Source organism: Ostrea edulis, chromosome 4 (genome assembly GCF_947568905.1).
Source record: "Ostrea edulis chromosome 4, xbOstEdul1.1, whole genome shotgun sequence".
Lineage (NCBI taxonomy): Eukaryota > Metazoa > Mollusca > Bivalvia > Ostreida > Ostreidae > Ostrea > Ostrea edulis.
The window spans coordinates 83,834,669-83,849,295 of record NC_079167.1 but is presented as its reverse complement, the minus strand read 5'-3'; the positions used below and the strand labels follow the sequence as shown (position 1 = coordinate 83,849,295).

At 34.5% G+C, this 14,627-nt stretch overlaps 1 protein-coding gene across 1 annotated transcript in view; it reads left to right on the top strand.

Moving 5' to 3' along the window:
• LOC125669196 (uncharacterized) overlaps nucleotides 1-14,627 on the top strand; it is a 66,493-nt gene continuing 51,866 nt past the window's right edge. Inside the window, exons 1-5 of the mRNA XM_056161512.1 lie at nucleotides 1-67; nucleotides 3,005-3,090; nucleotides 6,906-7,063; nucleotides 9,678-9,788; nucleotides 13,580-13,795. Of these exons, the coding sequence (XP_056017487.1) occupies nucleotides 1-67; nucleotides 3,005-3,090; nucleotides 6,906-7,063; nucleotides 9,678-9,788; nucleotides 13,580-13,795 (638 nt within the window). The remainder of the gene's footprint in view (nucleotides 68-3,004; nucleotides 3,091-6,905; nucleotides 7,064-9,677; nucleotides 9,789-13,579; nucleotides 13,796-14,627) is intronic.

The following is a 14,627-nucleotide window of genomic DNA, read 5'->3' as shown; positions in this document are numbered from 1 at the left end:
ATGGAATGTTTTTTGGTCAACAGTGACAGTAAATGTGCTGTCATCTTCATCATCAATTCCAATGACTGCTCCCTGGACAATGAAAATTGAAAAAAGGGCATGATCAATTCATAACAGCAGGGCTCGAAATTAACATATGTCCGTCAGTCTGTGACTGGTTAAAAGTCTGGCGGACTGACATACATTTGTTTTAGTCAGTCCGATGGGACTGGTTAATTTTCTAAAGCATCATTTTGGAAAATATGATTATGGAATTTTATACAGACATTTGGCATGCTTTGATTTGTAGATATCAGACAAATCTGATTCGTAAATATAAATCCCACTTGTCTAAGGCATATTGAGTTAAATTTCATTTTAATAACATTAACGAAACATGTTTAATTATTTCTGGAAAACTGTTGGACTGGTAAATTTTTCTGCAGACTGGTTGAAATTATACCCCATCAGTCCGGCTGGGCTAGTGACATAAAAAGTTAGCTTCAAGCCCTGAACAGTTTAATGAATGACTGGATAATTCAGTGATGAATGTGTGATAAATGCAATATTGGAATAAACATATATAAAAATAAACAAAACAAATGCTATATTCATCTATATATCTTTATAGATGTATATTTAGAAATACAGTATTGACCACTTTATAGTATTTCATTTTATTTATTGTGGTGTCATTTTCAGCATAAAATAAGTCCTTCCTATTTCCTTCCAATTTACTTACGACATGCTGAAATCCAGAGGAAAAGACTGCCCCTCCCCTTACCTCTCTTAACCTGAGATTTGTCATAATTGCGGTTTTAGTTGTAAAACACACCTAGAATAAGTTACACCTGAAAAGTCAACTATGAGGTGTGATTTTGGGATCAAGTATCACCATACACTAATAAATACCCTGAATTCTTATCAGTTCAAATCTCATCCAGGCTTTGCAATGGCGCAAATCAAATTATCCATGCATTATATCATTTAAGATGTTTTCTCCACAAATATCCCAATAAGTGATAAATAGACAGACAAATTTGACAATGGGTTTCCCATAACACTATCAAGTATGCATAGCTCTTTAAAAAAATGAATGAACTTCTACTTACCACAAGCCTGACACAACCCCTTCTGGTGCCTCGCATCATTTTTTCTTTGGACTACAGAAAACAAAACCATGAGGATCATGTTCATGATGTTAGATGGTTTAAAAATGATACAATTTCAAAAATTTCAGAAAATATTAATACTGATAAAAAAAAAAAAACATTTTCCAAATTTCTCCATGATTTAATATTTCTGATATGTTGGCAAAATGTATTTTTAAAAATAAGACATTGAAAGGGCTTAATTGATCCTTTTTGGTACAGGGTCCAGTACCATTTCAATTGGGAATTTTCTGTCAAAATACTGTTCTAAATTTGGGAAAATAAGTTTGACAAAAAATAATGTATTGTAGGTAGAAAAACAAATTGCAGTCAATTATATATTGTGATTAAAGGTACATAGCTCCAAATTTTATGCTGGATATAAATAGAAGTTAACGTAAATAAAATGGGGGGGCTTGATATATATGTCATTAAGTGTTTGTATTTCATTTACATAAGCGAACTTTATACATGAGAATGCATAAAGGGAATGAGTATTACAGAACTCATTCCCAAGAATTCAGATTTTGTGTAACAACACCTGCAGATACTAAATTTATTATGCTTGTGAGCTGTTAATTTGGAAAGTCAACAAAAAAAATCATTTGAAGCTGGGAGTTTTCAGGTCGTGTGGGGCTTTAATAAATATTTGAAGGTATGTTTAGACACAAGTATAGTAGGAAAATATGTTAAGAATTTTTTTATATTAAATTTATGAGACAGTAACTCAAGAATACAACGATATAAGGCCTCAACCGTGCGCAGCTTTTTGTGCGCCGTAAATCGAAGGTTTTTATAAGAGGTGGCTCTGTAGCTCTCTGTTATGTCAAAATATTTTTTCAGAGAGCTACAGTTCTGCAGCTAACATGTTGTATAATAATCCCCCATGTTGGTTCATGTCAGCGGTTCAGTAAGTATTTAAACAGTGGTGTCATTTAGCTTTAAATGCAAAATGTGACATTTGACCCTTTTCCCCTATATTGATAAGTATTTTTTCTTTTTCTGAACAATAGTTCACTTTATCACATACAAACTTCAATAATTGCGAAATCGATTTATAACCTGTAGTATTTCAAGCTATATATGGGCTGTGGATATCAGCCAGGATAATCTCAGTGAGATTTGTTGAGGCTAGATATTTGGACTGAGACCCCAAGAGTCAAGAGGCGTTAGTTCAAATATCCAAGCCTCGACGAATCTCGCTGAGATTACGGCCAGGTTAGCCTAAGCACATGACTAGTATAGAAATAATGCAGGGGTCACGGGTTTGATTCCTCCATCCCAAAATTATCTCCTTTCTGATACTACATTTTGTGCCGTGACCAGGTATGTGAAAAGCCAGCAGAAACAATAGCACCTGAAGCTGAAGTGAATGGAGGGTGACAAGTCACCGTGCTAAGTGTGTTAAGTTAAACCTTACGGTAAAATACGACAGTAGGCCCGCAGCTTCGTCCAAGACGAACCATCGGTACTGCCATCCTTTCATCACATTCGTCCATTTACTCAGGGGTCCTTCCACAACTGCCATTCTGTCTTTACAGCACAATTCGAGACTCGCAATTCAGCTGAAACAGTTCTGACATTTACAAAAACTACCGGAAGTGGGCTGGTTTCGGGGAAAGGTCAAAACAATTCGGACATAAATGGGTTAATTTATATAGTTAAGCAAAACATATAGTTTATTGATTAACAAAAATACAAGATGCATATTTGATTCTAGATCTAAATTTAAAACTTGTGTTGATAATTACCAACATCGATTACGAAGTGTACTTAGTACAACTTACATTCTACCCAAAGAAAATCATGAACCAATCAAATGGTTTGTGGCCGGAAGGCAGACTATTTGAAATGCCAAAAATGTTGATATTTTTGCAAAAGTAACAAAGAACAAGAAATGGCCCAAACGGAAAACATTACGGACAACCCTATCACGGGACCGTTTAGGGCAACCAAACTGGTAATGTGATAATAGTCGAGTCCTTTTTAAGCTTTTATATTTTCATTATCTCGAACTTCAATAATCTTGCTTTTCAGATGTCATGTTTGGTTGTTGATTATCGTTTTAGTAAGCTCTCACCCCGCCCCCTAAAAAGTCGGAGATGACTATATTATTGCAGCTAGTCATAGAGATATTAAAGGGGCATGGACACGATTTGAGCTGAAAATTTTCACATTTTTAATGTTTACAATGCTTAAAGTTAAATTTATTAAGATGAGGCCAAGAAAAAATATATGTTGGTTTCCACTTTCCCGACAGACTCTAAAAATTTCTGCCTACCCTAACACATTTTTCCCCATTCTCACAGATTTTGTGAATGCCATAACTACAACAAGAGTATCATTTATTGACTTGTTAAGTTATTTACCATGCACTAACAGTAACAGCTAGATTCTAATTTAACACAGAAACAGTTTTTGTTTACAATATTATAACTTTTATTTGATTACTAGACAATCACTATGTTTTTTGTATAGTAGAATACTAAATCATTAATTTAATTCAACCTATAAAATAAAAAAAACAATACTTAACCTACCGACCCTTAAACATTTTGAGATGAAAGTGGATACCAACATTTTTTTTTTTTTTTTGCCTAATGGTCAGCAAAAAATTTAATGTCTGTTGTTGAGTTACAAGAGAGATACGGAGCTCACAATTCTTTGTTGTGTAAACAAGGTTTGTGCCATGTTTTTGTTTACATACTAGTAATATTTTTTTTCAATAAATACAAGTTAATTCTGAACACAATTAAACATTTCTAGTGTTTGTCACATCTCATTTTGTTTTAAACATGATATTTTCTATGAAGCAATCTATACGTAAACAAATACAAGGCATGACCCAATGTTTACATTGTAACAAGGAGAATTGCGGTGCTGTATCCCAGTGGCCACTTGTAACTCAACAACTGACATCCAAAGTTTTACTGACCACTAGAAATACTTTAGTTAAGAATTGTAAACATTAGAATTGTGGAAAATAGAATTTGAAAATTTTCAATTCACATAGTGTCTATGCCCCTTAATGTCTTAAAGCAACCCATTGGTTGGTCTTTGTGAGTTAGGAACTACTAATTAACGTGGTTAAAGAACTGAAAATCGTTATAGATTTATATGACATGTTTTTATTGTATTCGTCATCCTGGTTATACTTGGAACCAGAATTAATGTTGATAGAGATTTTGTGCAAAAGATAGACACTTTGTAAATTTTGAGTATAGTGTTTGATTAATATACTTTGACTTAATGTTGAACTAATATACATAGCCCAAATTTAATAATAGTGTGACTTGGCATGAAATCAATTTTGTATGATATATATAACTCAAGTGATCATTAGAAAATGATATTGATTCAGGAAATCATAATGCATGATTTGGCAAACTCAGACAAGTATAATGTAATCGTAGAGTGTTCAATATGTTAATCTTGTACTAGCACAGTTTACTTTGTAACAAAACTTATATATAATCCTGGTTCCAAATATCATTTTATGATTTAGATGATGATTATGATAAAATAGAGTCCTTTATAGTTCTTTAATTCTGAAGCATATATCATACCTATGTTGAAAAATGTCAGCTAGCTTTACTATTAAGCACATTTGGTCAGTAAATGGGTATAACATCAGTTGATAGTCTAAAGGTAAAAAGAGCGGTTCTGAAATCTTCCCATGACCAGCTGTCACAGATTGTTTGAGCATTACACTGGAAAGGGCATTATTATTATTATTTTATCTGTGTGTGTGTATTGTGAGGCTCTTTTCAATTTAAAGGTCAAGTGTAATAAAAATAGATTTGAAAATAATGTTTATAATTCATTAAAACCCATTTTGAAAAGTTTATTGATGTGTTTATTTTTCTTTTTAAATCCAGATAAATGCACAAAATACTTATTCCACAATCGTTGTTTATAGAAACGAATGAAGGAATTATTGCCCTTTCTTATGACGTCATCTGAGACAATTGTGGTGGTTTACGCCTATACATCATCGTTTTAATTTCTGTGAGAAATTGCCAGTTTTAGCAACACCGTGGATATTGACGGTGAAATACCGTAGATACACTTGAGTTTAGGGATTCAACCTTGCACCCATTTCGAAACCATCCGATAGTAATATGTCTATGTTCGACAAATATCTCATAGGAATCTCAGTTAGAAATTAATTACCGGGCCAGTCCATAGAAAATTGAGAATGATATTGGAAAAAATGTTCTATCAAAAGATAACCTTTGTATTTTACACAATATAGGCTAATCAAAATCAGACTTTATAGATACTTACCATATACTGTATTGTAGCAATTGTGAGCGTGTTTAACTAGAACATTTGTATTTTTTAAAATGGAATTTACTAGTATGAGATTGATCAGATTCAGATTATAATATGTTTAGCAAGATATATATTTAATTGAAAAAAGAACAACAAAAGACAAAAGAACTTATTGTGCACAACATTATTTATAACCCCCCCCCCCTTTTTTTTTTTTAGAAAAATATCTACATATAGATACAATATCATAAAATGTAAATTAGACCCATTAGTACATGTAATTTTTTCACAACACAAGTCAAATGCGAAATTGAAATATTACGGCACAAAGTTAACGAATTGTAGCATTTTGAGGTGTGAAATTTTGCCTTAATGATTCATGATATATTAATTAATGTAGCACTTAAAAGCATATTAGGAAAAGGAAAAGCTTGTACTTGTTTTCATAATGAACTTGGAAAAAAAAAAAGCTTTGGAAATTGGACTGAACTCGCAATAAATAAGGTTTTATCAAAATAGCTTTTTTAAATTGAATTCATTTCCATTTTTACTATATTTTAAAATATATATAGTGAAGAAATGAAATGGTGAGTCCCTTATAAATATAGTATGAGTACGACAATATTCAAAAGATATTTCATTTAATAAAAGAAATAAAATCAATTCGAACTAAGTAATGGGTGACATTAACTTTTATGTCCAATCGCAAACCCATTGAATACAATGTCGCATTAAAGCATTCAGTGGTGGATGTAGAGAGGGGTGGATTGCATCCCCCTTTTTGAGTTGAACTTTTTATAATTAAAATACATCCCTCAACTTGTTTTGTAGGATGTCCAGTTAATCATCACTTTGCACTTTGTTTGGAGTCAAACAGGATGATGCGTCAGGGTTGATGGAAAGCTGATCCTCATGAATATTAAAGTGTCACTCACTGATCCTTGTTCCTTGTCACAAATCTCAGTGTCTCTTTTCAGTTTCAGTGTCCAAATTCTTCTAAATTTAGGGTCTTTTGGGAAAAGAAACATACTTAATCCCTGTCCCGATTTCACATTGCAGTTCAAAGCAGTGCATTGTACCATAATATAGGACTTTTCTATGTAAACACTATAAAAACCTATATCAATGCAATCAAAAGTTGTCTCAGATGACGTCATAAGCTACGAGCGATAACTCACGTCACAACACATTTATCGATCGCTGAGGTAAAAGTTTGATAGTGCCGTGTAATTCACGCGAAATGATTTTTATCAAAATTGCCATGGAAATTAATCCATAAGTGTACGACAGACATTTTTCTGTATAACACTCAAGTTTTAGGAAAATCACCGTACTTGACCTTTAATTATTATATACACGTGTATTAAGATTCATGTTAGGCACTTTTTAACACCATACTTACATTAAGTTAAATGTTATCATGCAAATGCCTATATATATAGATCTAGTTTTAAAAAAAACAAAAAACTGAAAACATGTATTTCTAATATTGTTCTTTAGTGGAATGAGGTGATTTGTGCATTTCGACAAAGAGTTCCTGCAGGCCGTCATCGTCGGTATATGAAGACTTACGAGAACTGCTTTTCCGCAGCTGAAGCTGTGGACTGGCTGCATGATTACATAAAGTCCAACTGTAACTTCGCCTCAGAAGTTTCAAGGTACAGTTTTAGATATATATTATTTATCCAATTTCAGATTATAGGGATTTTTATTTGGAGCACCAAATTAACATAAACTTAAAATTATTTAAAGATATCATCAATTCATTTGATGCTCGCAACAATTTAATTAAAGATATCTTCAAATAATTAATGATATCTTCAATTCTGAATTATTGCATGCATTAATTGAATTGATGATAGCATTAATTCTTCAGCTGAATTGATGCACGCTTTAATTGAATTAATGATCTCTTCAAATGAATTAATGATATCAACAATTGAATTGATGCGCGATACAATTCAATTGAAGAGAGCAATAATTGATATAATGCGCGCATTAAATCAATTAATGAGAGCATTAATTGAATTGATGCGTGCATTAATTCATTTGATGAGAGCATTAAATCAATTATTGCTCTCTTCAATTGAATTAATGATATCTTTAATTCATTTGAAGAGAGCAATACATCTTTTAGAGAGAGCAACTATATAATTAAATTATCTTCAATTCAACATATCCACAATTGAATTAATGATCTCTTTAATTGAATATGTTAAAAGAATTGATGCACGCATTAATTCCTTATACAAAAGCATTGTAATTAAAGATATCTTCAATTGAATTAAAGAGATCACCAAATTATTTATACCGAGCTCTAAATTAATTATTGAAAGCAATATTTCTACGAAATTGATGCTCTCATCAACTGAATTGAAGAGAGCAATAATTGAGTTAATGTGCGCATCAAATCTAGTATTGCTCTCATTAATTCAATTGATGCGTGCATTAATTCAATTGATGAGAGCAATAGTTGAATTGAAGCACGCATTACTTCATTTGATGAGAGCAATAATTGATTTAATGCACGCATTAATTCAATTAAAGAGAGCAATAATTGAATTGATGATATCTTCAAATAATAAGATATCTTCAATTATTTGAGTTTATGTTAATTTGGCGCTCCATATTTTTTAAGGGTCAGTAGGGGGCTGAAATAAGGCCCCATTACCAATGTTAAAAAGCAGGTATTTCTCCAAATTTTTGCCTTGAAATTCCCAAACAATGAAAAGAAATCAAAGCAGGATAGCCTTATTTAAGGAATGACTTTAATTTTGGGGCAAGTTATACGAGTATAACCTGGTTTGGGTCAGTTTATGCTTTATAATCCGCAAAGCTGATTATAAAAATGTGTAAACTGACCCAAACCAGGTTATACTTGTATAACTTGCCCCAGAATTAAAGTCATTCCTTATAATTTAATGCAAGAGACAAAGATGCTAACCTTCGTTGATCGAAATGTACATAAACTTGGAAAAATACAAGTCAATTGAGCCGCGCAATGATTCACTTAGCAACAACGACACGAAGCGTCTATGTGAAGGTCGCCATTTTTAATCTTAGATTTACGGAGCCTAGCCATTTATCAAAATATTGTATCGAAGGTGAAGTTTGTCATGATAGAAAATATGTGTAGACTATGCATGCAATGCGTATTTCGCTGCCCTTTAGAGATCGACTTTGAAGTCGCTCATCTCCGACAGATTGAGAAAATATGGGAAATTGCATTGTTTAGGCCTACCCAAAATAAATCTTCAAATATCAGAAAATGCAAAATTTGCGGCTTTTAATTCTGTGAAAACTTCTACTACATGAAAACTTACCCTTGTATGCAACGTTGTCGCTAATACTAAATCCGACACAAGAAAATATGTAAGCAAGTAACAAATAGCGATCCACATGTCAATGTGTCTGACGTCATGTGATAAAATGTGACGTATGAATTTTTGTTTGCTTTGTTGAAAGACAGATCAAGCAATGAAACAACTCCCCCCCCCCCCCTTTCCCCAGTGAGAAATGTATTTCAAAATGAACAGGGTAATGCTTACTTGGCAAATCATTAATTCGAATATAATATCTTTGTTTTAATCTCTTATTCGACCATACATACAGAGAAAGATGTTTTACAACAATAATTTGCGTACAAGTAGATGCTAATATTGACAACGAGAAAACAATATGTGTATCAAACCAAAGTATCTTATTGTACACGTTGACTTTCTATTCCATAGAAGGCTGAAAACAGTGCTGCAATGTAAATTTAGAGAAAGAAAAAAATAGTTCCGGCTTCTGGTTGTCAAGGGGGTGTGTCCCCATACCAAACCAGTTATTCAAAAATAACTTGCGTTCCTCAATTGGAATTTGACCAATCAAAGACAAGGATACAATAAGAATTAAATTATTGTCATATATCTTCTCACAGGCCAACAAATTCCAATTTTTGTTTAAAAATTGTTAAGTAAACCAAAATTTTGGGCCCTCTGCTTAATTGAATGAGGTAAGCTTTGACCAAATTCAAAGTCAGAAAGAGTACAATTATACCTTAATACACTCTGGTTTGGTTTTCTCCATACTTCTGTGTATGAAACATTTTTCAAGTAAATATCACTATTTTTTTTTCAATTGGAAAGGCCCACTGCAGGCCCTTGAAATCAAGACCTCTTTTAAAAAACTGGATTATTAGTATAATGTATTCAATAACACCCCCCCCCCCCCTTATGATCTTATGACATGAAGGAGAGTAATCCTTGTCACTTGTTTCTGTTTGTGTAGGGGTCAAACATTGCAGCTTTTACAAAAACTCCACCGTGCTCGAGTGATAGAGGACGTAAGGGGCCTCAAACACAACCATCAGGACATCTGTGACAATGGAAGGCTGCTCAGGTAATATAGAGCATAAGAGTGTGTAGTGCTGCTCAGGTAAACAACAGTCCACAATATAGAGTGTACACTCAGGTAAACAACAGTCCATAATATAGAGTGTACACTCAGGTAAACAACAGTCCACAATATAGAGTGTACACTCAGGTAAACAACAGTCCATAATATAGAGTGTACATGCAGATAAACACAACAGTCCATAATATAGAGTGTACACTCAGGTAAACAACAGTCCATAATATAGAGTGTACACTCAGGTAAACAACAGTCCACAATATAGAGTGTACACTCAGGTAAACAACAGTCCATAATATAGAGTGTACATGCAGATAAACACAACAGTCCATAATATAGAGTGTACACTCAGGTAAACAACAGTCCATAATATAGAGTGTACACTCAGGTAAATAACAGTCCACAATATAGAGTGTACACTCAGGTAAACAACAGTCCACAATATAGAGTGTACACTCAGGTAAACAACAGTCCACAATATAGAGTGTAGACTCGGGTAAACACAACAGTCCATAATATAGAGTGTACACTCAGGTAAACAACAGTCCACAATATAGAGTGTACACTCAGGTAAACAACAGTCCACAATATAGAGTGTACACTCTGGTAAACAACAGTCCACAATATAGAGTGTACACTCAGGTAAACACAACAGTCCATAATATAGAGTGTACACTCAGGTAAACAACAGTCCACAATATAGAGTGTACACTCAGGTAAACAACAGTCCACAATATAGAGTGTAGACTCAGGTAAACACAACAGTCCATAATATAGAGTGTACACTCAGGTAAACAACAGTCCACAATATAGAGTGTACAGTCAGGTAAACAACAGTCCACAATATAGAGTGTACACTCAGGTAAACAACAGTCCACAATATAGAGTGTACACTCAGGTAAACACAACAGTCCACAATATAGAGTGTAGACTCAGGTAAACACAACAGTCCATAATATAGAGTGTACACTCAGGTAAACAACAGTCCACAATATAGAGTGTACACTCAGGTAAACAACCGTCCACAATATAGAGTGTACACTCAGGTAAACACAACAGTCCACAATATAGAGTGTACACTCAGGTAAACACAACAGTCCACAATATAGAGTGTACACTCAGGTAAACAACAGTCCACAATATAGAGTGTACACTCAGGTAAACAACAGTCCACAATATAGAGTGTAGACTCAGGTAAACACAACAGTCCATAATATAGAGTGTACACTCAGGTAAACAACAGTCCACAATATAGAGTGTACACTCAGGTAAACAACAGTCCACAATATAGAGTGTACACTCAGGTAAACACAACCAGTCCACAATATAGAGTGTACACTCAGGTAAACACAACCAGTCCACAATATAGAGTGTACACTCGGGTAAATAACAGTCCACAATATAGAGTGTAGACTCAGGTAAACAACAGTCCACAATATAGAGTGTACACTCAGGTAAACAACAGTCCACAATATAGAGTGTACACTCAGGTAAACAACAGTCCACAATATAGAGTGTACACTCAGGTAAACACAACAGTCCACAATATAGAGTGTACACTCAGGTAAATAACAGTCCACAATATAGAGTGTACACTCAGGTAAACAACAGTCCACAATATAGAGTGTACACTCAGGTAAACAACCGTCCATAATATAGAGTGTACACTCAGGTAAACAACAGTCCACAATATAGAGTGTACACTCAGGTAAACAACAGTCCATAATATAGAGTGTACACTCAGGTAAACACAACAGTCCACAATATAGAGTGTACACTCAGGTAAACAACAGTCCACAATATAGAGTGTACACTCAGGTAAACACAACAGTCCACAATATAGAGTGTACACTCAGGTAAACACAACAGTCCACAATATAGAGTGTACACTCAGGTAAACAACAGTCCACAATATAGAGTGTACACTCAGGTAAACAACCGTCCATAATATAGAGTGTACACTCAGGTAAACAACAGTCCACAATATAGAGTGTACACTCAGGTAAACACAACAGTCCACAATATAGAGTGTACACTCAGGTAAACAACAGTCCACAATATAGAGTGTACACTCAGGTAAACAACAGTCCACAATATAGAGTGTACACTCAGGTAAACACAACCAGTCCACAATATAGAGTGTACACTCAGGTAAACACAACCAGTCCACAATATAGAGTGTACACTCGGGTAAATAACAGTCCACAATATAGAGTGTAGACTCAGGTAAACAACAGTCCACAATATAGAGTGTACACTCAGGTAAACAACAGTCCACAATATAGAGTGTACACTCAGGTAAACAACAGTCCACAATATAGAGTGTACACTCAGGTAAACACAACAGTCCACAATATAGAGTGTACACTCAGGTAAATAACAGTCCACAATATAGAGTGTACACTCAGGTAAACAACAGTCCACAATATAGAGTGTACACTCAGGTAAACAACCGTCCATAATATAGAGTGTACACTCAGGTAAACAACAGTCCACAATATAGAGTGTACACTCAGGTAAACAACAGTCCATAATATAGAGTGTACACTCAGGTAAACACAACAGTCCACAATATAGAGTGTACACTCAGGTAAACAACAGTCCACAATATAGAGTGTACACTCAGGTAAACACAACAGTCCACAATATAGAGTGTACACTCAGGTAAACACAACAGTCCACAATATAGAGTGTACACTCAGGTAAACAACAGTCCACAATATAGAGTGTACACTCAGGTAAACAACCGTCCATAATATAGAGTGTACACTCAGGTAAACAACAGTCCACAATATAGAGTGTACACTCAGGTAAACACAACAGTCCACAATATAGAGTGTACACTCAGGTAAACAACAGTCCATAATATAGAGTGTACACTCAGGTAAACACAACAGTCCACAATATAGAGTGTACACTCAGGTAAATAACAGTCCACAATATAGAGTGTACACTCAGGTAAACAACAGTCCATAATATAGAGTGTACACTCAGGTAAACACAACCAGTCCACAATATAGAGTGTAAGAGCGTGTAGTGTAAGTTTATGGTCAATCTGCAATAGCATCAATAGAGTGTAATAATACATGGGGTATGTGGTTAGGCTGTATTTGTGTGCAAGAGTGTGTGATCAATTTGTGTTACAGTACAGGAAAATATGGTCAGTGTGCATTAGAGTGTGATACTGTAGGGTCCTTTATATTGGAAGAGATGAGTGTTCCAGAAGAATTAGTGCAAGTTTTGTAGCTTTTCTCAATCGCATAGCTTGATAATTTTCTCTCTGATGTATGTGTGCTATTACTGCAATATAATCGCTTGTTAGCTCACCAGAGCTGAAAGATCAAGGGAGCTTTTCTGATCACCTATTGTCTGTCCGTCCGTCTGTCTGTAAACTTTTCACATTTTTTGACTTTTTTGAACCACTGGGCCAATTTCAACCAAACTTGGCAAAAAGCATCCTTGGATGAAGAGCTTTCAAGTGTGTACAAAAAAAGGACCATGTCTCCTTCAAAGGGAAGATAACCACATAAATGTAGAAATAGGTTGCGGTCATTTAAAAATCTTCTCAAGAATCACATGCAGGGCCAGAAGAGCTGAAATTCATAAGAAAGCTTCCTGACATAGTGCAGATTTAAGTTTGTTAAAACCATGGCCCCCGGGGGTAGGTTGGGGCCACAATAGGGGATCAAAGATTTACATGCGTTTTGAAACCCAATGTATGCTAGTAAGAATTATATGAAAAATTGAAGATATTGAACAGTGATCAATCTCTCTTTTAGATGTAAAATTCCCTCCCCTGCAAAGATTGCCCGAACTCCTCTGAGGAACAGAAACGACATCATTAACACTAATACTGGACAACCACTAGGACCTATCAAATTAGACCTGGACCTCCAATTAGAGCCACGCTCAGATGTCCCAGAATGTCACATTGTTGCCAAGGAAAAGTCTGCTGCAGAAACAGAAAACGTTTGGAAAAATGTGACACTAGACAAGTATGTGTTATGTAACTGGTCCTGTACATACGTGTAGATTTCTACTGATTGTACATACGTGTAGATCTCTACTGATTGTACATACGTGTAGATCTCTACTGATTGTACATACGTGTAGATCTCTACTGATTGTACATACTTGTAGATCTCTACTGATTGTACATACGTGTAGATCTCTACTGATTGTACATACGTGTAGATCTCTACTGATTGTACATACGTGTAGATATCTACTGATTGTACATACGTGTAGATCTCTACTGATTGTAGATCCGTACTGATTGTACATAAGTGTAGATCTCTACTGATTGTACATACGTGTAGATCTCTACTGATTGTACATACTTGTAGATCTCTACTGATCGTACATACTTGTAGATCTCTACTGATTGTACATACGTGTAGATCTCTACTGATTGTACATACACATAGATCTCTACTGATTGTACATAAGTGTAGATCTTTACTTATTGTACATACACATAGATCTCTACTGATTGTACATACTTGTAGATCTCTACTGATTGTACATACGTGTAGATCTCTACTGATTGTACATACACATAGATCTCTACTGATTGTACATAAGTGTAGATCTTTACTTATTGTACATACACATAGATCTCTACTGATTGTACATACGTGTAGATCTCTACTGATTGTACATGCGTGTAGATCTCTACTGATTGTACATACTTGTAGATCTCTACTGATTGTACATACTTGTAGATCTCTACTGATTGTACATACGTGTAGATCTCTACTGATTGTACATACATGTAGATCTCTACTGATTGTACATAAGTGTAGATCTTTACTTATTGTACATACG